Source organism: Pinus tabuliformis, chromosome 7, assembly GCF_031772625.1.
Source record: "Pinus tabuliformis cultivar Carrire ecotype Pingquan chromosome 7, CPIR1, whole genome shotgun sequence".
NCBI classification, from domain to species: Eukaryota; Viridiplantae; Streptophyta; class Pinopsida; order Pinales; family Pinaceae; genus Pinus; species Pinus tabuliformis.
This window is the reverse complement of record NC_142293.1, coordinates 740,924,444-740,951,328: the sequence shown is the minus strand read 5'-3', so window position 1 is coordinate 740,951,328 and position 26,885 is coordinate 740,924,444. Positions and strand designations below refer to the sequence as shown.

Genomic DNA, 26,885 nt, shown 5'->3' with positions numbered 1-26,885 from the left:
TTCGTCTTAGGTCTTTCTTGGAGAGCCTTTACTTCATCAAGCCATAATTGAGCCTCTCCTTTGAATGGGCCTTGGGAATCACTTTATACCTTATCATTGATCCCATCATTACAAGTGATTTCCTCTGTATCGGGACTCCTCCCATTGGTGAAAGTCTGTAAGGAGCAGGGGACACTGATTGAGGTGACAATGGGTCTTTGTCCCATTGTTGTCACCTGGTCTAGTAGTTGTCCCTTAGGTACCCCTCTTAGGATCCTTGCTAGATTGTGTGGCAACAAGTCCAAAGTGTCCTATGGCTGTTTTAAAGGCTTGGGACAATCAATATAAGATCAATAAAAGTCACCACACACATACAATCAAGAAACGACTAGGTATCATTGCAAACTAGCTTGTAGAATGAGAAAATTGCAGCAATATACCAGTTTATAACAGCAAAAACGAATAGCCCGGGAACCTATGATAATAAAGTGAGAACTTTAGGGCTATGATAAGACTAAACCATAGAACTAGTTACAACAATTTTCTGTGCTAAAATAAGCATATAATGGCATTGAAACCCTAGAATTCAGCCCTAAATTATGGCTGTAAAGTACATTTTAAATGACACTTGATTTTCTAATACATATAAGACAATTTCCAACCCTAGGACAATGGCGTCCAAGCTCAATAATGCTGAAAATAAGCAATTTTATAATAATTAAACCCTAATTTACCCTAAAACATAAGTTTTTTTTGAAGAGTTAATGATGGCCATAAGAGAAAAGACTAGTGCCTTTCTAAATCTGGGGCTAATGGAGTTGAGGATCAATACACTTGGGGAAAATGGAGTATATCAAGATTCAAAGGACTAGGGTAAGTACACTCAATATACCTAAGGTTTGAATCAAGGCTCTCAATTTTCAAGGATGAGACAAGGGAATAAGCCCACTTGCTCCTTCTTGAAAGACTTGGAAAAGAGGGCTTGTCTAAGAAGGATAATTATAATAAAAATACCATGCACACTTGCTTGATACTTAGTTACAATGATCTATAAACAATAACCAAGACAAAAAAATTACACATGTTTAGTTTGTCATGTATTCATCCAAGCTTTACCACAATCCATCGATAAAAGAAAGTGTAAAATCCACATCAACAAATCCCCCTAAGAGGTCACTTTACTCAAGAATCCATAGTGCACTAGAGAAAAAAGATAGTAATTCAAGAGAAGTGATTTTTCCACAAGTTGCACTATCTCAAATTAGGTGTGCACACCCCTATTTATACTAGGGAAACCAGGCTCTTTACTTCATTAGGCCAATAATCCACTAAAAGCCCCTAAAAAGGATAATAATCTATGATACAAGGTGGATAGGTCTCATGCTGACCCCCTTAAAAATGCCTCTAAAATGAAAATACAATGCCAAAACATGAAAATGTTCTCGAAATGAGCCACATCTCGAAATGTGCCTCATAAAGGTGATGCCATCTCCAAAAGGGGTTGTAAAGGCTCTTGTTGTCGCCCAAACTGTACAGGCACGATGCGACAATGCTCAGGGCGGAGGCTGTCACTTTGATCCTTGCCCTCTCTGTTCTAGCTATCTCCCTACAACAAGCTATGGGGGGTAGTCCCTATGAAATGTGAAGATGGGAGACTTGTTGGCAACCAACAAGTCTAGGAGACACAACTGAATGGCCTAGCCACTTGGTTGAATTAGCAAGTTTTTTAAATATTAGATTAGATTTAACTTGGAAGACCAGTACCTTAAATGGATTCAACTACTTTCTTATACAATTAATTACCAAGTAATCAGATGAACAATTGCTGCTCAAAGGTTGCTTCACTATCCTAAATGAGATGCAACTCCCACAAACTAGGTGAGATGTAGAATCTTGGTTAATTTTAGATTATATGCCTATTCTAAGTGTGTCCCTTCCCTTAACTATTTTGAAGCTAGTCTCTAGAGTAGGTGGTGAGAGAGAAACCAGGGGGAAGCAAGCAAAGACTTGGATAATGATACCTCCCCTAGGATTCTAACCACCCGATGCCTCCAGTGCTGCAGATACTGTGGCTTTGACGACTGCAAGGTCACCGTGTTAACCACTAAAGAGTTTCTAGACTCCTCAAGCTAGATGAGAAAGTTGGGCCTGTCTCTCTATTGACCAAGCTTAAGCTTGGAAGTAAATTAATTAGTGCAAGAGACGAAATGAATGTTGTTAAGGTGAGATCATTTAATTACTTAAGTATTCAATTACAATGGTCTTTCAATTATTAACAATAAAATACTTAGACAATTAGATGATCATGAACTATAATCTCAACAAGGGAAAACGTGCTTAAACTTAACGGTGTCAAAAAATGTAATGATAATACCAATAGGCAATTGCTCAAAGGACAAGATCAATGATATTAGATACAATTAGCAACTTCAAGATTATAATCAATGAATAACCAATATGCCAATTAGATACACAGTTAATCCATTGATGTCACTTAGAGCATTAATCCATTGATGTCACTTGTGTAAGAGGATGCAAGAGTGAAACTAGATGCTAATGACCAAAATTCAACCCAAATCACTTCAACCATAAATCATTATGAATTATGAGAGCTTAATAGCCAATATTAGAGACTTATATGTGAATTATATCGCTGCAACCTTAGGATCGGAAGTCTGCAATTTTATATCAGCAGTCAAAAGACATTGTTTAGTTCCCAAAATAAGCTAGACAATTCATGCATTTTGTTGAAATATGTAACTAGGTTCGGTCTTCATAAATATGAAATGTACTTTTGATTCTTGTATATTGTAAAAAGAAAGAAAAATTATTATTGTTATTTTTTGTAGCATGGGTTTCATGCTCAAGGTCATTTTATTTGGAAGTTAAGCACCCATTGAGTGCTTCTAGGGTTTGTCATAGAGTCAAGAAGTCAATAGAGTCATTGTCATATGAAGAAGACCCCATTGGGTAACAAGCCAAAAGAATTTATTTGAGTGAAAATAGTGTCAAATGACCCTCCAAGATCAAGTCGGCCTACAAGAGATCAAGTTGGCCTTAAGAAGACAATTCGTACCCCTAGAAAGCTTATATATAAGAGGGAACTCGACCGCATTTGGACACACAACAAACAAGTTCGATCTCCTCAAGATTGAAGCTGGGAAAAGGATGAAAATCAAGGATAAGAAGAAGAAGAGCAAGATCGAAGTTTTGGATCTCTCTCTCTCGTGTTAGAGTTTGTAAAATTTCTAGGTAGCTTGAAATTTTGAAGCTGCATCAAGGTCGAAGCTGCATTTGCATCAACGCTATGAAGGTGCATCAAGGTCGAAGATGTGAAAGCTACATCAAGGTCGAAGCTGTGAAGCTGTGTCTAGATCGAAGTTGTGAAGCTGCATCAAGGTCGCAGATGTGAAGCTACATCAAGGTTGAAGTTGTAAAGCTACATCTAGGTTGAAGCTGTAAAGCTGCATCAAGTTCAAAGCTATGGATCTGCTAGGTTGAATCTACTAGGTCGAAGTTTTAGAAAGTGTTGTTGGGGGTCGAAGTTGCTAGAAGGTCGAAGTTTGTTGCTGTAAGCTGTGTAGCTCATCAAGAAGGAAGGTCAACTTGGTCTTGGAGGGATCTTTATCAAGGGTCTTAGGTTTTGGAATTTGTCATTTGATGATTCTATACGAAGAGAAGAATTATTGTGGGTTTTCCTCTCCAAAGGAGAGGTTTTGGCCCTAGCTGGCAGCCTATATTTTGTGTTCCTTGTCTCATTGATCTTCATAGTTTGGTTGTTGTTTGATGATAAGAACACTAATAATAATCAAGTGAAAGAAGAAGCTAATCAAGTTAAATAAACAATACATCACAAGCAATTATCAAAGTAAGAGAAATCACCTAATCTAGCTGCCTTAGATTTCTCAACACTTTCAACTTTCGAATGATTATCAATGCTTATGAGACTGCTTAGAAGCTATATATTAAACTTTAAACTCTTAGATCAAACCTCAAAATGATGCATGTCAGACTTGATATAACTCGGAATTTCAGTGATTTAGTCCTTAGTAGACCCACAAGTGTTGAAAAATGTGTAACTAGGTTCGGTCTTCATAAATATGAAATGCACTTTTGATTCTTGTAAATTGTAAAATGAAAGAAAATTATTATTATTATCTTTTGAGCATGGGTTTCATGCCCAAGGTCTTTTATTTTATAGGTCAAGTACCCATTGAGTGCTTCTAGGGTTGGTCCTGTTGGACATTGTAACTAGGTTCGGTCTTCATTATTGTACTTGAAGTCAAAATGTAATATATTTGTCAAAAGAAAGTGAAAATAAATTATTATTATTTTATTTGACTTGTTAAAGCATGGTTTCATGCTTGGGTCAAATGTGTAGGTCAAGCCTCCATTGTAGGCTCTAGGTTATTGTCATAGTCAAAATGTGAAGACTCCTCCATCCATCTAGTCTCCTTGCTGTTGAAAGAATCCTTATCAAGTCGGCTAAACTCAAAAGAACACATGTCGGCTCACTACAGTGACACATCTCCTCACCTAGTCATGTCAGCTCATTTCAATGTGGAATCAACTATATATACAAGCCTAAGAAACTTGCATTAAACACATAAGAAGAAAATCGATTATCTATGAAATAAGTTTAGTCATCATAGGAAGAGTTTCGGTGCCACTACAGTAGTTATGTTTCAATATTATTACAATGAAGGAAGCTCATGTTGATTGCTAATATGATGAATAAATAAACTGCAGAACTATCACAGTTTCAGGCTATTAAAATGAATATGTTTTGGTGCTAATGCAGTTTGGTAATACTACAGTGGGACTATCTTGATGTTACCACACTGAATTTCGGTGCTACCATAGTGGTCCTATCTTGGTGTTATTACAATGAGGAAGTCTCCTTTCTTCAATATCTCGTGGACAACCTTCAATGCTATCCCAATGAAGTAAAATCAGTGTTATCGCAACTAGGATGGTTCGATGCTCATTCGGTGCCATTGCAAGGATTAAAGTGTAAAGAAGGATGACTGCTAGAAGGATGATAAAATTGAAGAATGGCGTGACAAGGTTGACTAAATGGATGGAGGGAGTCTTGAGTCTAGGTTGTAAGGGTCTTGGTCATCTCATCTTAAATTTACTGAAGAAAGAATTTGTGACTGGGTTTTCTCCTCGAGGGGGGCTTTCCCTTGACAGTGTGCCTATATCTTGTGCTCTCTTCTATTTGTTGCTTGGCATTAATATTGATGATAAGAAAAGATAATTAAGAGATCTAATACTAATAATGAAATTATCACAAGTTAATGTCAGTAAGAGGAAAATCTTTTAACTACCATCTCTATGGATTTTCCAACAAGTCCTAGGTCAAGAAGTCAAAAGAGTCATTGTCATAAGTTGAAGACCCCATCGGGCACATTGTAACTTGTAAAGAAAATTATTTTTGTCCTTAAAAGTGTCAAAATACCCTTCAAGACCAAGTCGGCCTGGCAGCTGGCAAGTCGGCCTAATTTGAGGAGCAATGTCCACCTTGAGAAGCCTATATAAAGGAGGAAACTCGACCTCCTTGGATCACATTCATCACTCACTCATTCAAGCGAAGGAGGAAGAAGAAGAAGGAAACAAAGAAGGAAGAGGACGAAGGAGACTTGTCTTTGGGCTATTTCTCTCTCACACGTGCGAAGGAAGGCTAGGGTTTTTGCAGTTGATCTAGGGTTTTCTTCTACAGGTTTGATCTTGAAGAAGAAAGGAAAGAAGGTCAAGCGAAGGTCACAAGAAGCCATCCTCAAGCTCCAGAAGGAAGAGAAAGACAAGCGAAAGTCTGAGGAAGTCTTGGGTCACACATGTGGCAGTAGCATCTGCTAGAGGGTCGAAAATTTTAGGTCTGCAGTGAAGGCTGAAATTCTGCAGTTGGGGGTCGAAGTTGTGCTACTAGAATAGCTTTGACTAGGTTTGACTTAGACAAGGAAAGCACATCATCCGAAAGGGTTGGACTTGGTCTTGGAGGGTATTGGTCTTGGTCTAGAGGTCTTGGAATTCATCAATTGAAGAATTTATAAGGAAGAGGAGATTTGCCGGTTTTCCTCTCAAGTGGAGAGGTTTCAGCTTTGGTTTGCAACCTATATTCTGTGTTCTTCTTGTTTTTGGTAGCTGTTTGATGATATACAAACATAATAATAAGTAAAGAAGCTAATAAGTAAGAAAAAGTAAAAGGACATCACAAGCAATTATCAAGAAAAGAGAAATCACTCTAATCATTGCCCTATAGATTTCTCAACAACAAGGTGCCAAATTATTGATGCCACAATAGCTTCAATGATTAGCTAATTAGGAAGAGTGATTATCAAGTGATTTTTAGTTAATTTTAAAGTGTTTTATTATTGAATACATGACTATAGCAAAATGATTTTAAAACTGAAGAACAAAACGACAAGGAAAATGTGAGGGAAGAGAGCAAACCCTTGGGCCAAATGGCCTAGCTTGGTGACTAGGTGCTCTCCAATTGACTTGTAACTTGGGCTAATGACCTACAACACAATTTGTTCACTGAAGATAAAGGGATCAACCCTCTTATGTCTGCAATTAGGGCACCAATGGCTGGTTGAGGTCTTGCATCGCCAAGTGTTAGCCAAATAAACTCAAATTTCTTGGCGCAAATTACCTTAAATTAATGCCAAATAATTTTCAATGATGTTCCAAGCCTGCAACCACAAAACATTAGCTGAAGAATTGTTGCAAAACCCCACCACTTGGCTGAAATGACTGCAAAACCCCACTAAAACCCCAAAGAAGGAAGGAAAAGGCCAAAAAGGGCTAACAACTAGGGCTACAAGGCCACTAAGGCCTGCTCCTAGGGCAGTAAAGGCATCTAAGGCTTGCGGCTAGGGATAAAAAGCCCTAGAAGGGCAGTTTCTGGCCCAAATAGGGCTACGACTAGGAGGAAAAGCTCCCTAGGGGCTGTGGCGAAGCCCTAAGGGGCTGCCGCAAAGGGAAAATCCCTTAAAAGGGTTGCAACAAGGGTGAAGGAGGTGGGCCGAGGGCTCCAGGAGGCTGGATGCCTCCTCTAAACGGGGGCTGAGGCCTTTCTAGGTGCATGGCTAGGGCTGGACGACTAGGCCTTAGGGCCTAAAATTTTTTCCGATGCCTGCAACTGCCAAAACTCGCCACAAAACACTGCTAAATGCTGGACGCTGGGCTTGGAGGATGAATGGATTCTAGATCTCGCCTTCCTAGGCCAAAATCTGCCTTAAAACCCCAACAAAAATCTTTGATCCAAGTTGAAAATCACTTGCACAAATGAATCATAAAATACCCAAACCCCAAATATATATACACAAAAAATAAAACCCCAAAATATTCAAAACCCAATTGCTGAAAAACAAAAGTTAGAAACAATTTACAAATTATTTTACAAATATACAGTGGTAGTAAATTAAGCTTGTTTTGGAGATTTCTTTTTTGAGTAATAACAGTGGATGAATGTATTTTTTGAAAAATTTGAATATTGGCCAAAAACCCTCCTGCAAAATTAAAATACCATATATAAATCTTAGAGCCCAAACACAATCGGCTCTTCCCCACAGTCCGTGAACTTGGAGCCCGAGGACTAGTTGTTATTTTTTATTAACATGTTCTTTGCTTAGGACAATTACTTCAGTGATCTATATTAGCCCATTTATCATTTCATTTCGATTCTATTAGCAATCACATAACTCAATATAACATAGACAGTAATTGAAGAAAGAACATAACCAATATAAGTAGAAGACAAGCCAAGACAAGAGAACACAAGGATATGGCTCAAGCCAGGGAAAAACCCCAAGATGGGGAAAACCCTTGATTAAATCTTCTTATTATTAATATCAAATGTTCAACAGAGAGAGTACAAGAAATCAAAGTCAAAATTGACTTGCCAATTTGGAGATCAAATATCACTGCCCTTAGACAAATAGATTGTCGAAAATTGCAAGTCAGGAGCAGACAAATCGTGTCATCTTAAACTGATGACATACTGCTGTAGAAGCTTGATCTGGTTAGATTTACATTCCATCCATTGCTGTCTCACCTAACAGCTCCAAAACACCTCCATTCCACTGCGACTCTTCTAGGCAAACAAGTTGTTGCCCTTCGCTGGCCCTTAGGGCTTGTCTGTACCCAAATCAGGCCTCTCGTCCCCCTCATCTAGGCTTGTACAGACCTGAAACTTATCCTGAAGTAACTGCTTTGAAGTGCGGCCTCTCAAGGAGAGACTTTCAGCCCAAACACAAACTCAATCTGCCTTCCAGCTCTTGATTTCGGACCTGCAAGAACAGATTTACTTATTCAAACTGCACAGCATTTACCTCAAGTTATGTGGCTATATTTCTGAAGTATCTCGGCCCCCTGATCAGCAAGATTAGGCCTGCCGCCTGCTTGAGAATGTCACCTTGAAGCTGCGGCCTAACTAGGAGAGAGTCTGCATATCATAAAATTTGATGAGAAGCGATATTAAGTGCCATAAGTGCTAGTTTTGGATGAACTGAGATTGCAGAGACACAGTGTTATTGAACCACAGAAAAACAAGAACCATCCTGAGGAAACCACAGAGAACACCATCCAAAATTACTGAGGTATGCTCAGAGGAAAAGTCGTCCGAAATTCCTGAGGTAGCCGTCTGAAATTGCAGATCCTAATTTGCACTTTTTTAGGAGCACCTCAATGGGGTATATATAGCATTTTGACATAGTTGAAAGGTTACATCTCTTGGATGAGCCGACCTTTAAATTTGAATTATAAAAGATTTCCCTCCAATTACATATTGAAGCCGACTATGAATGTCTTAGGCGGGAGGCATTATAATTCAAATAGACACCTTCTTAATTATTTTCAAAGCAAAAATTTTGCCAATCAACTTGAATTTTCACTTTGAAGATCAAGGGAAATTCTTCCTGAAGTTGCGTCATAAATTTAACACTCCCTTTCAGCTAGGAAGGAGTTTCTACCTGCCAATACATCCATTATCATGCCATCATGTTATCATGAACTATCTCTGCATCTCGTCTCAACTCTGCTAAACATTGATATAGATAATGAAGAAGAATTGATCGAGAGTGAGTCACAAGACCTTGCCACTCTCCACTGACAAAAGTCAGTCCACATAACTAGGGGAAGAACCCCAATCAGACTGGATCCTAGATCAAGTTGTTGAACATCATGCATCCTAGACATTGTTGAATTTCCACGATCTTGGGTCTAGGATAGTATCTTATAATCTCTGATGCTACCAAACCAAGAATCTCAATAGAACTGCTTTGCACAGTGAAACAATATAAAGCAGTAAATAACACATGAACAAGTATAGACAACTTTTTACAAAATATTGCACAAATATGTACAACAACCGAATCTTCATTAGATTAAACCAACTGAGTAATACAACAGTCTAGGGCTCCCATACAAGGGATACAAGATACAATGACAATCTCGCTGCAGTCTCTATGTCGTACCTTGTCCTGCTGGTCCTTCGCTCCTATTCTACTCTCTAGCTGCCCCTTAGTCCATCAAGGGACAACACATAGAGTCTCCAGGAGGGCTGCCACCTATCACTGTTGCAAGTCACTTCTGCTCCAATGAACACGGGCTGATCCAATCTGCTCTTCTAGGCTGACCAACATTTGAGCTGTAATTTGCCAATCGAGCAGTCACTTTCGTCCATCAAAGTGCTGCACATTAGGCTCCAATCTTCATCCAACCTTCAACTGTCAAAGTCACTTTATCTCTGCTTGTCAAGGGCTACTTTGGGTAGCCAACACGCTGCCCTACACTAGTACAATGGCAGCCAATACTTTGCTGCAAGATTTGCTCCTAGGATAGGCTTTCATCCAACAAGACAAGCCTTCCAATTGGCTCTCACAGGCTACAACAATTTCTGTCCACACTAGGAATGATCCTCCAACATTCAACCCTACACAAAACACATCAACCATACATATCTCATATCATAAAGTGCTGATGTACACTGTTGTCCTTGACTATTCCTGGTTAGGGCACCCGACATGCTGCAACAACCCTATTAAATTCACCCAAACAACTCTCCAATGCTGCGGATTCCTTTCACAATGTTCTCCCAACGCAAGGCTATAGGTCTGGGCTAAAATAACCCCCAAAGAGACCTTCTAGCACCCCTATACACCTGCGACTTCTCTGTAACAGAGTTTAGGCTCCCTATACATGTGTTTTTAGGCCTGCAACCTTCCTATAAGGCACAGTTAGAGATGTGGCCTATTTAGGAGAGACATCCCACACAAAAACCTTCAACACTTGCCTTTTTCCCTGCGGTTGCTCCCGAGGTAACTTGGACTTGTAATTGGAAGAAGAATCATGCCAAAACCGAGCCCTTTCTCCTCCACGTCTTGTCCTCCACTCCTACGCTGCCTCAGATGTGTTCACACAAGAGATGAATGCACTTGGATGAACTAAAATGATGTTCAACACCTTCTATTTATACACTTTAGAAGGGCTACACGAATTAGTGAAGGGACATTCCTTTTGGACCAATTTGACTCAAGCCTACATGACTTGATTGTCCAATGATTAATTGTCAACCTCAAAAATTCATAACTCACTAAGGACAACTTGGATTTTCATGATTCTCGAAGTGTTGGATTCTCCTTGTTGTCCTCTATAATCTCCATTCATCACATGTACAAAATGACTCATGGTTTTGGCCCAAATATCGATGGGTGCAAAACCCCCACCTCGGGTGCCAAGCCCACAAATGACTTTGTGGTGCTCCAACCTCCAAACCTTGAACCCTAAGGCTTGGAGTACCTCCCAAGCTACTAAACAATCAACAAACATAGGGAGTACGACAGTACACGATGCGTCTATCGGTAGTGCTATGGTCCCTATCCACTTTTCCCAACTCATTGGCCATATGAGAGGTACTTCCCATGTGTCCCGAACAACATGGATAGGATGATGTTGGGGCTATGTTACTTGGGAGCGGGAGCGGGAGTGACATTTTCAGAAGCTCCTGGTTTGGGAGAGAATCCCGGAGCGTTTTTTATATAATATATATATATATATATATATTTTTTTTTATATTTTGATACACATATGTTAACAAAAACATGTAGAATAATGAATTAGATATAAAAAACATAAAAAAACATAGATTGAACCATACAACAACAATCATCTAGAAGTTACAATCTTCATCAACCACGTCCACAAGTTAGTTACATAGTAACATACAACATATTGAGTCTCATGATTCATCAATCATAAAGTTTCAAGCTTTCAAAATTCAATATATAACATTTATCATCATTGATCACCAAAGTTGTACTTGTAAGCTAAGTGTAACCATTAAAACAAATAATATCTAACATGAAATGAAATGTTATAAAATGAAATGAAATGAAACAACTTTCAACTTTCATGAAGCATCATGTTCATAATTAATTACTAATGAGTTATAATTGCCAACTTCAAACTTATTGTCATATATTGTTTAAAAAAATATCATAATAAATATGAAAGAGTCAATAGTTATAAAAGTTACTAGAAACTAGAAAAGAGAAGTAAATCTATTATCTATTTCTTGTGCTTGGGCCTCTTGCCACCGCGAGAAATGTCTAATTTTTTAGTCTTGTTGGAAAATCAGGGTCTTTGTCATTAATATCACCCTCTAAGCATTAATATCCAGAGGTATCTTTGTCATTACCTCTGTATCTGTATAGGGATCTTTGTCATTAATATCACCCTCTAAGCATTAACATAAGATAGAAGAAGCATAGCATGTCAAGTCAAGATTTTGTTTGAGTGATGCGTACATTTTTAGGAGGGTCATGATAGAGGAGTTTGACAACCAATGTCACTAACATCAAGGTACATAGTGGGATTGGTGCTCTTGATTAAATACGAGTTCCATACCCTAATACATGACAATATTCAATGGAAACATTGCAATCCCCCAATCTTGAAATCTTGAAAAATTGATAAGTCTGCTGGATTTTGAATGAAATCTAAAATTCTACTTTCTCCATATGAAATCCAATGAGGTCGGAACCACTTTCAAACATCTTGAGTCATTTCATGGTAATGTTAAAAATTTAAGTAAAAGCATGAAAATGAATATTAAGGAGAATGTCACTTTTACTTTAAGAATTTAACATTACCATGAATAACATATCAATACTAGGGCCTAGACTTGATCATTAAGCTGCCCCACTCAAAAATTATTTGTTTCTTTCAAAAAAAATTGCATGTGGATTAAACTTGATAGTTACCGATTCACCATGTGGTTAAAAAAAAAAAAAAAAAAAAAAAAAAAAAATTGCATTTCAAACATTACTACAAAAAAAAAAATTGCAAAAGGCAAAACGCTCCCAAAAAGGCAAGGAGCGAAATTTTTTTTAGGGAGCGCGCTCCTGAAATCGCTCCCACTTCGGGAGCACGCTCCCGACCCGCTCCCGAGTCGCTCTCGCCCGGAGCGCGGATTGGGAGCGGGAGCGAGGGGGGGGGGAGCGCTCCCCCGCAACATAGTGCTGGGGCAACAACAGGGAAAGAATAAATCACATCTTGCTCACAACCACATGTAGGGAAAGGGTGAACCACATCCTACAGTCACATGTCACAACCATCGTAGGGAAAGGATAAACCACCTCCTACGCGCATGCAAAACACCGAGAGTAGGGAAAGGATGAACAACGTCCTACATGCATGCCAACCAATAATCGTAAGAAGGATTCTACACGTGGGGAAAGGATGAACCACATCCCACTAACATGTCAACCATCAATCGCAGGGAATGGGCATCCTACATGTGGGGAAATGATGAACCACGTCCCACCAGACATGTCCATATGTGACAACAAACAGATGCCTATGTGCATCTCTCATTAGGGTACCTGCAGGAGAAGGTGAACCACTCATCCTGCTCATATGCCATAGGAGAAGGTGAACCACTCATCCTATGCATATGTCATCAATAGTAAGGGAAGGTGAACCACTCACCCTACACATATGTGTTATCAAATGTAGGGGTTAGGGGAAGGTGAACCACTCACCCTGTTCACAACACACCTATAGGGGAAGGTGAACCACTCTCCCTATGGTTGCTCTTAGCTCAAAAAGTACCCCAAGCTCCCAGGAGCTCCCAAAGCTCAATGTTCAATCGAGACCCTCAAAGGAGGGCCTTTCCACGACTCCAGCCTCTTTCTAAGAAACTTGATCTTACCAAAGGATGTCGGCCACCTGAGCATCCATCCTAGAATGATGGAGCTTGATTGCTCCTTGCTGTACCATATTCCAAATAAAGTGGTACCTGTTGCCAGTATGCTTGAAGCGGTTGTGAATCATGGATTCTCTGAAAAGTGAATCCCTCCCAGATTATTATAATATTCAACAGTGGTTTCCAGTACATGCTTCAAATGACTTACTGAAGAGATTTCTTATAATAAGCCATGCTTGCTGCTTTATACATTCAGTCTCAATGGTGGTTCGAAGCAACAGAATTCAATCTTTGATTTGTTTGCGAAATAAAGGTGGTCCCAAGAATACAACACTGGGATGTGCTTTTTCATTCATCATCAACCCAGCCAATATTAATGATTGATGGAATCTTAAATTTCTAAAAATTTCCATCGGATCGTAAATAAATAAACAACTATTCAATATGAGAGGCTTAACCATACATTGTCCCAGAGACATTGTAGCAAGGTGTATATCTGATCAGGTGTTTATCAAGAACACTAGGATCTCCACAAGATATCTATATCTGGTTCGGCAGCTTCTCCATTTCATCAGACCTGTCTTTCATGTTGACTTTAAAAGTCAACTCCCTCTTGAGAGGATCATCTCCTGTATCTTAAATTATGGCTCCATCTAAATATCGGGGAAAATGATCCAGCTTAAAGCATAGGCGTCAAGTTTGTCTGCAATTCTGCTACTTTTCCTGTGGTTTGGACCATGTGCCAAAGTCATCTATTCTGCCAGGGATTCTATAGCTCCCTCTGAAGTCTTACCTCAGTTGATCATTCAGCCTTTGCTCCTCATCTTAAAGAGATATTAATATGCTGTATTGATAATTTGATAGTACCTCAATATTATAGGCACTCCTGACCGAATGGAGATTCCGGGAGACTTGCTCTAAGTTTTGCCTTGGAATGATCTGCTCCCAATCTGATTAAGTCAAGGTGACTAGCCCTTATTAGTACTGTTTAAAACATCTCCTGTCATATTCTAGATGGACCAAAGAGGACCCAACCAATGCATATCATAGATTGAATCAAGTTATGCTAAGTTACAGATTCCTTCAAAGATTCAGTGTTGTAGCAGAAGATTGTGGCAAGTAAACAATGTTAATAAAAAGCTGACTTCTGTCCTCAAGGGGCTGATATTGTCATTGGAAAAGACCCTTACAACTATGCTTATTACCAGACTGAATCAAGTCGTCCTTCCACTAGACTTGCAACAATGGAGCAACTCTGAAAATGATGGGACTACTGCTAGATAAAGCCCAGACTTGATGAAGATTTTCTTACTGTTGTACAAAATACTGTAACCCTTCAAAACCTTTACTTGCTGAAAGTTTGCTTCAACTGAAACCCTCACTGTAGAGGATTTGTTTGATTTTGTCAAAATGCTAATGGTATTGCCTGAGGATGTCAACTGAAGTTCTGACTGCCAGATCAATCTTGGTGACTGCCCATATATCTGCTATACCTCTTGTTCGACCAAACCCACCCTTGTTTATCTGAGATACAATGTACAATGAGATACACCAACAGACCTCCTTGGGTAAACACAAGTCAGTTCACAATTACATTTGTGAACTGAAACAAATACAAGAGAGTTGCTATCTTTATATCACACCTGCTGTCAACACTATTATCATGGTTCTTGTCATGCATAAGACGCCTTACAGCCATGAGATTTCAGCATGTATCTCAAAAATGTTATAGGATAGTGTGGATAACACAAAGATATGGCTCAAGCCAGGAAAAAACCCCAAGATGGGGAAAACCCTTGATCAAATCTTCTTATTATTAATATCAAATGTTCAGCAGAGAGAGAGTACAAGAATTCAAAGTCAAAATTGACTTGGCAATTTGGAGATCCAATATCACTGCCCTTAGACAAATAGATGGTCCAAAATTGCAATTCAGGAGCAGACAAATTGTGCCCTCTTAAACTGATGACATACTGCTGTAGAAGCTTTATCTGGTTAGATTTACATTCCATCCGTCACTGTCTCACCTAACAGCTCCAGAACACCTCCATTCAACTGCGGCTCTTCTAGGCAAACAAGTTGTTGCCCTTCTCTGGCCCTTAGGGCATGTCTGTACCCAAATCAGGCCCCTCGTCCCCCTCATCTAGGCTTGTACAGAGTCACAGACCTGAAGCTTATCCTGAAGTGACTGCTCTGAAGTGTAGCCTCTCAAGGAAAGACTTTCAGCCCAAACACAAACTCAATCTGCCTTCCAGCTCGCAAGAACGAATTTACTTATTCAAACTGCACGGCATTTACCTCAAGTTATGTGGTTATCTTTCTGAAGTATCTCGGCCCCCTGATCAGCAAGATTAGGCCTGCCGCCTGCTTTAGAAGGTCACCTTGAAGCTGCGGCCTAACTAGGAGAGAGTCTGCATATCATAAAATTTGATGAGAAGCAATATTAAGTGCCATAAGTGCGAGTTTTGGACGAACTGAGATTGCAGAGACACAGTGTTATCGAACCACAGAAAAACAAGAACCATCCTGAGGAAACCACAGAGAACACCATCCGAAATTACTGAGTTATGCTCAGAGGAAAAGTCATCCGAAATTCCTGAGGTAGCCGTCTGAAATTGCATATCTAAATTCACACTTTTTGAGGAGCACCTCAATGGGGTATATATATAGTGTTTTGACATAGTTGAAAGGTCGCATCTCTTGGATGAGCCGACATTTAAATTTAAATTTTAAAAATAAAAAATTTCCCTCCAATTACATGTTGAAGCCGAATTTGAATGTCTTAGGCAGGAGACATTCATAATTCAAATAGACACCTTAATTATTTTCGAAGTAAAACTTTTGCCAATCAATTTGAATTTTCACTTTGAAGACCAAGGGAAATTCTTCCCGAAGCTGCCTCATAAATTTAACGTCATCATCATAAATTTCAGAATTCTTATGAATATTTCATCATCTATAAAAAAATCCATATAGGATCATATCTCTTTCTATGAACTTTCTACAAGCCTCAAGGTACATTGTCATTTATATAGATTTTGTATCCAATAGTGTATTGTGATTATAACTACATAGTAGATTTGCATAATCTTTGTTGATTTTGATGTGCAGCGTTGCGGATTTGTCTTGGAAGCTTGTTCTGATAATCTTGAGGCATGCTTTAGCCCAGATGGACAGTTTGTGCTCTCAGGTATATTTCGTTGCTGCAATTTTCTACATCAGTTGTCATTGCATTTTTTTGATGATGAGTGCAAATTAGAGATAGGTGATGCCCTTACCTTAATGTAAAACTAATGCAAATACACGGGAACAATGTAATTACCTTAGTAGGTCTTCATTCAATCCCCTGCCTATGTTTGTAGACGTAAAACTGAGTTCTCTATATTCATAATATACACCCATATGTATGAATTTCAACATCGTTGTAAATTGTGAAGCTATGTAAGGTCTATATCTTTTTGACTATCGGAAAAAAATTTCAACTCTTCAGAAAGGAATTTATATTCCATTTGAAATGCATTTTGGATGTGTTTCTTTTGTGCAATCTCGAGTTCAAGCCATCTTGATTTAGAAATGCAACTTCCTCTAGTGCTTCTCTTTGAGACCAATCTACAGCCAAATAAGATGTAGGTGCTAAAGTGGAGAGCTTGAATGCTTCAGGTTGAGAACGCGAAAGCTGGAGATATTCAAAGTGTTGGTTAAGTTAGGATAATGTTCTCTCTCAAGCTGGAAGTGACAGATTACTCCAAGTCAACTTACCAGTCCATATAAAATTATGTGCTGCAGTTATTGACTAAAACATAGAGCAGAGAAGATCAAATCCTTGCTTTTACAGGCATTATTAATGTGATCTTTATGAGTTGACAGAAAGAATGATCTCCAAAAACATAGGTGACTTGTAAACCATGTTAGAAAGTGTATTCGATGCACGAGTATCAAATTTTTGTATATACAATTGCAGGTCCATAACAACAAATTGGAAGAAAGATTAACTATAGATTTTGATTGATTATTCCAAAGGATAAGTCATTTACATGGATTCAATGAGAGTGGCCTACTGCTTTACATTACCAACCTCGAATATTGATTATGACTCGACGAATATTTAGTCATGGCAACTTAACTTTACAAAATGGAATTTATTACATCATGACTTTATTAAAACATAAAATGCTGATAAACTAAAAGCTTGTATGTACATGATATGAGCATTATAACATATATTATAATATCCTCCCTTGATGGTCATATTAAATACCACTACTTGTCTCAAAACAAAACCAATTTTTTTGGACCAAGCAAGCAACAAAGGATGTGCACAACCTGCCTTTGAGTGGTGAGACCAATCTGCAAATTTTGTTAAGGTTTAGGGCCTGTTGTTTCTCAAAATGTGTAACAACGACTCAGGTCGGGGGCTGTTACCCTGATCCCTAACCTCTCCGTTTAAGTTGACTCCCAACAACAGACTATGGGGGGTAGACCCTATGGAAATGAGATGAAGAAGGACTAGTTGGGAACCAACTAATCAGGGAGACACAGTTGAGTGACCAAGTACTTGTTTAAATTTAGCAAGATATTAAAGATTCGATTAGATTTATAAGATTTGAAAACAGTGCCTTATGGAGTTCAATATTCTTGCTTTACAATTTTGAGACTAAGCACAGGATGAACAACTGCTGCTTTGATGAGTACTATCCTATATGAAAATGAAATTCTTAAGACTTATGTGAAATGCAAGAGTCTTGGTTGATTCTACTTAAATGCCTATTCTAAGTACGTCCTTTGATCTTTGTCTGTATTGATCCTAAACTTTATAGCGAATGGCAGAGAGAAGTCAAGTTGAAGCACATGAGGGTATGATTAATGATCCCTCTTGTTGAAATCTAACATATAGGTGCATCCGGCGCTGCAGAGGTTGTGGCTCTGATGACTGCAAGGTCACTGTTTTAAACACTAAAAACACTAGACTTCTCAAGAGAAGAAGCAAAGGTGTACCGATCTTTCTTTCAACCAAGCTTATGCTTGGAGGTCTATTATTAAATGCAAGACTAAATTAGAATGCGGATGTAATGTGAGATTAGCAGATGATTAATGAAACAAAATTGTTAAAACCTTGAAGCTCTTAGATTACGATTTTAATCTAAGTTATACACTAAGTACTTATTTAGGAGATCCAATAGACACTTCCAACCACAAAAATAAATGCCAACTTTGGAAAGTGCTAACAAAGCAGAATAGATGACTTAAATGAACAATTTGTCACCAATTCACGATAGATATCTTAGTGAAAAATGCTAATGATAGTTGCTTGAAATTCCAAACGAGATTTTCAAATAGCCCAAATATTCGCTTAGATCAAAATCAAAATGCAACTTAGAGTAAATTCCTTAGCTCAAAGAAAATTAGATCTCAACACATCTACCATTCGAGAATTAGGAAAAAGACAAATACCATCAATTCCTCAGATCTTAACTACTGAAACAAATACATGAGATTAATGAACTTTCTTGAAACAGTGAGCTTATGTGTGTGCAATTCAAATTTTATAACCCAGAAAAAACCAACAGTTATTTCTGATGATGCAAGCAGTTCACCAATGAAAACTTACTTGAAACTTCAAAGATTATGTTCAGAACAACAGTAAATTCTCTTAGGACAGCAGTGAAATTAAAAGCTTGTGAGAGCAGCAAATAAATTTATGACAGTAAAGAGTGAAATACCTTTGTACCCAATACCTTTAGCAAGCCTAGAAATTAGAATTATATCATTGTTATTTTCATATTTCAGAGATTATGTTGTGACAGTATTTAAGAATTTAAATCAGTGTCAAATATGTCCAATAGTCCTGAATCTATTAGCTTCTCAAATGTGTTTTTTTAAAGAAAGATGCAGCTCAGTTTTATGCCGAGACTTTAGAAAGGAAAAGACAATCACTTGAAATTGTAATTATCTTACCAATTTGTTTATTTACTGTTTAAAACTATTAGCTGAATGCATTTAATGGTGGCAGGGATAGAAGTTTAGAGAATGAAACCTGAGGCCCTAGGCCTAGAAGTCTTTTCCAGAATCTTCAATGATGAACAACCCAAATATCTTTGCAAGATCTGAGGATGTATCACTCAGAAAAATCAATTTCTCTTCCCACAATGATCAAGATTTCGTTCAAGTCCGGACAACAAGGAAAAAAGGCCAAAGATGGGCCTATGTTACTGTTCAAGGAGCAAATTTGTGTGAAAATTGATTGAATCTACACATCAGAAACCCCTACTGCAATTACTGGTTTAACACTTCCTACTTGTCCTTTGCATTAACAAGTTATTTAATTACATAAACATCGATGTAAACACTATTGCACCCTACACATACATACAGATCATGAACTGAAATAAACTGAGACAATCACACAAGGGACACCGTTATTTTTGGAAAATCGTCCCCGGAAAAACCTAATTTAGGAAAACCGGTGCAGCATATAGAGGGTTTGTATTATTAAACAGATTCTTGAATACAACTAGGGTGCTAGATATGGCTCACCCAACAGAGAAAAATCTTGGCAGAAGTACCTCTATCCAAAGACAAATATTTCGGCTAATTCAACGACTGGATGATCAAACCCCACAGGTGACCCAACTGTTCCCAGTGCTGGGCAGCGATCACTGCTCCAAGCTTTGTGCTAGAACTTTGTCACCCCCATAGTGAGCCTCCCTTGCTCAGAAAGTCGATTTGCTGAACTGCTCATTCTCTGCCCCACAAAATCTCCTCAACGTCGCCTTTAAGGGCTTGCGTCAGCCCCTACAGCTTCTTCCTCACCTGCATCAACCCCTACGACCTCTGCGTCACCCTCTCTGGGATTGCGCTGTCTCTCTCGGTGTTTCTTTGCCTCTCTGCTATGTATTCTTCGGCCTCAGACTGAAGTTCCCTTAACAAATTGCCCCTCACTACAACTCATATCACTAGCTCGATTTTATCAGCAAATCTCGCCCTAGAAAAATCAATCTCTTTGATCTCTTCGGTGTATCTCCAATTGGCCTTCAAGCCTCCTCTTATACTTTTCCTGTTGATGAATCAATGACCGTGATCTAATCTCTAATCAACAACTATGATTAAAATAGGCTTGATCCTCATCACTTAGAACCTTCTCACTCATATTTTTATTAATACACATTAATTTTTTTATTTTCCTAAGTTTAGACTTAGGAACTCATTAAAAATATTGATTATTTTAATAACTTCTCATTCGGGTGGAATTTCTCCAAACAATTTCTGGGTTCTGGAGATCTCATGTGTTCTAGCCCCTCCACAAAATTTCGGAGCTAGAGCACCTCCGACGCTGTTAGAATATTCCGACACATAGGAAATAGTTAAGTATAACTTGGTCTAGTGTATAGTTAGGTAAAATGTGTTTCTTTACTATGTATTTTTTGTAACTTACAATCCGACAGTCATGATATGTTCTAGACATGAAGTGATTTGACTGTTCATTTTCTCCTCGGTATTACCGACACCTGATCCGTGGCTTAACACCTGATTGCTCCATGATCTCTATTTAAAGAACATGGAGGGTCATTTGTAAGGTGACCGTTCATGAGAGAAGCTTATGTAAATTTTCTATCTTTTACATTAATAAATTGCCTGAAGTGGCCGCGTTGGCTCAGGTCGTGGACTGTTTCCGTCTTTGAGGGTTTTAACCATGTCACGAACACTGGTGTACCGATCTGTGATCTGTTTGTGAGCACTGTCCTTTTTTTGTTCTATCTAAGGAACTTACCCTATAAATTCTACATGGTATCAGAGCTATTCGAGGGCCGCATCCGTTGGTGATCCAAATCCAAAGCCAGTACAATTGCTTCTGACTGTCGTTTCCTAGATCGACTGTTTCTAACCGCTTTCAGGCCGAGAGGGCTACTCTATTGTGTTAGGAATATCCGTTCCAGTGAGGAACCCCTTTTGTTTCATGCGAAAAGGTTTCCGATAGCCCTAGCTACGTCATTTTTAAGATCTGGAGGTATACAATCTTTATTTGCAGTTACAATTATTTATCTCTGTGTTTATTTCGGTTGATAGTCCTCTATAATTTTTTTATTACCGAATCTATACCTTTCATTTCTGCCTATGCTCTTTGCCTCGTGACTCTGTGTGATCTGGGCAAACCAGAAACAGAAAGAACGGATTTTTCTCATGTGTATGCTCTTTTCCGCTGCGCCTTAGGGTGATCTCGAAAAATCAGAAACATTGAGGAAAATGTTTAGTTTTTGGCCAAATCTAACTTTAAGTCGTAAAGCTCGGATTTCTTTTGCATTTTCATTTTGGGTTGTGTGGTTTTTTTTGTTTTGTAGGCAAAACAAGGTTTTTCAAATAAGCACACACTCCAAAGCTTTAGTGAGCCAAAAAAAAAAAAAAACCCCTTCCTCTTTTCCAAAAATGATTAACCTTTTAAACTAGCTCACTTGGTCCAAAGTTACTTTATGAGAATAGAGGTCTTGGGTTCCATTTTTTCCTTTTGTTGAGTTACTTTTTAAAAAAACACATGTAACTTATGTTTTAATGTTACTTTATGTAAAAGTGTTCTCACCCATTATAAAAAGTGAGTCACTTATAATTTCGAAGTCATTTTATCTTTTATTTAAGTTACAATTTAGTGGGTAGTTCATAAAGTACCATTGTAAAAGTGACTTTCACTTATTTATTTATTTTTGGTAGGTAAGCACCCACGGGGGATTTGAACCAGTGACCTATCGCAAGGAGTTCCTTAACAGTGCACCCATTCACCGTCAATCCAAAGCCCCGTGGGAGACTTTCACTTATTTATAAAAGTGGGTCACATAATTTTTTTTTTTTAAATGAGCTAATTAGATTAAGTTTGGATGGGGGGGGGATTTTTTTAAATATAACATTATCATTCACTTCCCAACATTCACGTAGTTCGTCGACATCTCCAACAACTTTTCTTCAAAAAGCCATTACTTCATTCGGAAGCTGTTTTCAGAGCCGTTTTTTTTAATCAGCTTAATTTTTCGAGATCTTTCCATTGGAACACTTAGTTTCAGCATCTTCAGTTTCAGTTTCTTTTAAAATGGAAATTCCATGCCTAGTTATTTTTTACAGCACCAACTACTTCCAATGGTGGTACTACATTGTGGATTTACTTAGAAATAAAGGTCTTATAGAATAGTCTTAGGTCAAGAATCTAAACCTAAAGATGAAGATAAACTAGCCAAATGGGAAAATAAGCGAGATCAAGCACGTGGGTTGAAAGAAATTTATATTTCTCCAAAACTTAGATTCCTTATCACAGAACTTGATACCCTTGATGAAGTAATGAAACAACTCAATAAAGTTTTTGGAATTAAAAATGAATTAGAGCCCATCAACTCGAAAATGAGTTGCTTACGTTGGACCCCAATAATTTTTCTTCCATTGAATTTTTTTTGTCCAAGTTCAAGACCCTTAGACTTCTCTTGGAAGGTGTTAAGGTTAAGAAAGAAGATGGTAGCCTTATCTATTCTATTCTTCCTAAGTTAGGACCAGTCTACTCTGTGTTTGTTTCCACCTTCCATTGTACTAGAGAATCCTTTATTTCTCAAGGACAAGCCTACAAGTCCCCCTCTTTTGATGCCTTTTGTGATTCTTTAATAAGAGAACAAGAAAAACTCTTACATCTTGGTCTTCTTAATACTAGAAACTGTTCTAAGAATGCCTTAGCAGCCCAATAACAACCAAATTCAAAGAATTCTAAGAAGCAACATCCTAAAAAGAATGGTCTTCAACCAAACAAGGGTCCTAAGCAATTTCAGTCTCAAAATGAAAAATCAATTCAACAAAATGATAAGGCAAATAAAAACAAAAGGAAGAAGATTGATAGACATTGCAACTTTTGTAATCGTGATGGCCATTTAGAATCCAAATGCTTTAAGAAGATGGAAGTTTTGGAAGCAGCAATGAAGAAGCATAACATCCATTTGGAGCACTCTTCAACTTCAACTTCAACTTCATTTTCAAGAATAACACTTTTTGCATGTGGTTGTCAAGCATATCGGTCTGGTTATGCACTAAATGTATTTTCTTCTTCTCATTCTCATGAGTGGCTCATTGATTTTGGAGCTTTTTATCTCATGGCAAAAAAAAAAAGCCATGTTTTATTCTTTAAATGATTGTAACACCAAAAATATATATGTTGGTGATGATAGATCTCTTAGTGTTGTAGGGACTGGAAATATTCATCTAGACAATGGTCAATTTAATGATGTATTATGTGTTCCTACATTATCCTGCAACCATCTATCTGTATATCAAATAACTCATTTAGGTGAAGGTAAAATCGTTGAATTTTCACTTCATGATGTTGTAATTAAGGACCTAAGAGATCCTAGATAGATTTTGGCTGCTGGCATTGTTGATGATTCTACAAGGTTGTATAAGTTTAACAACTTTGGGTCATCAACTCTTTCCTCGGTATTTGTTGCTCATAATGATGAAGTGAGCAAACTTTGGCATGAGCGATTTGGTCACTTAAACTATCGCTCCCTTCAAAATCTATGTAAAGAAAATATGGTGACAGGTCTTCATATGGTATCTTGCAGAGATGGTGTTTGTTTCGGATGTGTACTCGGAAGACATCATCGGGGTAGTTTTGAAAAACGTGCCTCTTGGCATGCCTCAACCCCTTTACAACTTGTGCATAGTGATTTATGTGGTCCACTTCCAGTTGTTTCATTCTCTGGGTACAACTATTTCTTAATTTTCATTGATGATTTCTCCAGAAGTACTTGGGTATACTTCTTAAAACTCAAGAGTGAAGTCTTTAACATGTTCTTGGCCTTTAAGGCCTTTGTTGAGAAACAATCTGGACATCAAATTCTTAAGCCAAGGTCTTATAATGGTGGAGAATATGTTAACAACAAATTCATCAACTTTTTCACTGAGCATGGAATTCAATTGCAACATACTGTTCCATATACTCCACAACAAAATGGTGTAGCTGAAAGCAAGAATTGCACCTTAAAAGAAATGGCTAATTGTATGCTTCAATCTAAAGGACTTAGTCTTAAATTTTGGGTAGAAGCAATTAACTATGCAAATTACATAGTAAATCACACTCTTACTAAGGTTTTAAAGAATGTCACTCCAGAAGAAGTATGGAGCTCAATTAAACCAGATGTAAGTCACTTTTGTGTTTTTGGCAGTGAAGCATGGGCCCATATTCCAGATGAGAAACATAAAAACTTTAGAACCTAAGAGTGAAAAATGTATTTTTGTTGGATATTCTGAAGATGTCAAAGGATATAGACTTCTTCAATGTAAATCCAAAAATGTTATCATTAGAAGAGATGTAAAGTTTGCTGAAAATATATTGGCCTACTAGCCTAGTTTCGCTGATGTGCCACCTCTCTCTATCCCTTCTACTTCTGAAAATATTTCTTCTTTAGATGATGACGACGAGGATAACAATCCTCCCCCACCTTCTCAGGATCCTCCTTTAGCACTTCAGTTTCCAAAATGGGTCTGTGCTACTCGTGGATGCAACAGGTGCTCTTGCAGGTGATCCTACAGGTCAACGTCGTACACGTTCTTAGTTCGATAGAGCCTCCTCTTTACTGGCTCAAGCTTCATTGAATTATGATCCTGACACCTTTACAGAAGCTTCAAGCCATCCAGATTGGGATGCAACTATGAATGAAGAATATTGTTTACTATTGGCAAATGATACATGGGACCTTATTCCTCTTCCAAAGGGACGAAAACTTGTTAGATGCAAATGGATTTACAGAACCAAGTTTGGACCAGATGGAAAAGTTGATAAACATAAAGCTCGTCTTGTTGCTAAGGGTTTTTCACAAGTTGAAGGCATTGACTATACTGAAACCTTCTCCCCTTTTGCCAAAATGAACTCTATCCGCCTTGTTCTTTTCCTTGCTGCCTCTTTCAAATGGGAAGTCCTTCAGATGGATGTTAAATCTGCCTTCTTGCATGGGGACTTGCATGAAGAAATCTATATGGAACAACCACCTAGCTTTATACAAACAGACTCCAGCCTTGTATGTCGGCTTAAGGAATCCCTTTATGGTCTCAAGCAAGCCCCTCGAGCTTGGTATGCCAAAATGGAGGGAGAGCAGGGTTGCTGAGGAGGAAGGGAAGGGGTACTGTAGGGAGAGGAAGAGGGTTTGAGAGCTTGCAGCAAGGAGGAAAGAGGGTGCTGCAAGCAGGGGGAGAGGACAACGAGGAGGAGTGAAGGGGGAAGAGGTAGCATGAGGGTTGCGTTAAGGGTTTAGGGAGTAACGAAGAGGAGGGAGCCGCAGGCAAGGAGGCTTTGCGGCCTTGGGAAAGGGTTACGATAGAGGAACTGAGAGGGTTAAGGAAGGACAGATGGCACCTAGAGGTTATGGTAGGGAGGAAATTTTTATTAAGGGTTGCGTGAAGGCTATGAGGGCTGCTGAGGGTTCATGCTAAGCCTTTAGGACCTTAAAAAAATGCCCAATGCTTCACAAAAATTTCTCAAACCCCAGTCGGGGATATACAAGATCCTCAAAATTCTCTGATGGAATCCTCATCGTAGGGTTCACTAATCTAGAGAGGAAGCAAGTGTTTCAACAAGAACTCCAACATATGGAATCCATGAGATGATGATATGACATGAAGCAGATCAAGGGATTTAAGATCTTTTCAATTAAGGAAGCTGCTGGAAGAAGCCTCAATGACCTGAAGGTAAAATAAGGTATGTATGATTGTGTTTAATATTATAATGTCATGTCATATGGTTGCAGGTAACATGAATCATTGCTTCTATCTTAAGAAGCATGATCAAGAGAAAAAGGAACTCCTCCTCTGAAAGGATGCAGCAAGGCATAAAGTCACACTAAGATGAAATCAACATAATATGTCCTCATATGAAGTATGAGGTGGTTGACTACAATTAATAAACTCTGATTGAAATCTCGTGGAATAGAATGAGTGAGGAAGGAAGTTATCATGAGATATGCAACCATGATGAAGGCAATCAACATCCAATAGACCAAGAAGATTTGACTAGGAAATCTCCCTGAAGGATATGAAGATTCTGATGAAAGTTTGAAAAAGATGGAGACCCTTGACAATGGATATCTTTGGGAGATGTGTCAACATGAATGCAAGATGTTGATACCTACAAGAAGATGTCATGATGAAGAGCCATGTAGTAAGATACAATTTGATTTAATGTTATGCTTTGATTTCTTGAATAATATCTGGATGAGTGCATGCAGGGCTATTGGAACAAGAGTTGTAAGTACAAATACAACTAGCATTCATGTGGTGGATGGAAATTCCTGAAAGAAGCATGATGGGAAAGAAGTAGCTATATGACGAAGTTTCCAAATATGTATCAAGAATGCCACTTTCCATAAAGAAAGGAATGACATGACGAACCAAGAAGGAAAGTGATCGATGGATGATGCCCTACAAGAAAGAAGCTCAACTGAATTTTATGACATCAAGGAGAGAAGTTGATCAAGCAACTAAAGGACCCACAAAGAAAAAGTTGTTGATATATAGAAGAGTCCCTAGCTAAGAGGGAGCTCTAACAGGTCCCTGATCAAGAGGGAATTTGAATTAAGATCACCCCTGATTACAAAGGAGTGACAAGTGTGTTTTTCCATGTCATGTGTCATGCACTAGACCAGGACTAACAGCCGTAAGTCTAGATGAAGGCCATGAATGGAAA

At 38.4% G+C, this 26,885-nt stretch overlaps 1 protein-coding gene across 2 annotated transcripts in view; it reads left to right on the top strand.

Moving 5' to 3' along the window:
• LOC149249662 (Transducin/WD40 repeat-like superfamily protein) overlaps window positions 1-26,885 on the top strand; it is a 282,247-nt gene that overhangs the window by 174,880 nt on the left and 80,482 nt on the right. For both annotated transcript variants that reach the window (XM_089456305.1, XM_089456306.1), the window contains one exon: window positions 16,301-16,379. In XM_089456305.1, coding sequence (XP_089312431.1) covers window positions 16,301-16,379 — 79 coding nt within the window. The remainder of the gene's footprint in view (window positions 1-16,300; window positions 16,380-26,885) is intronic.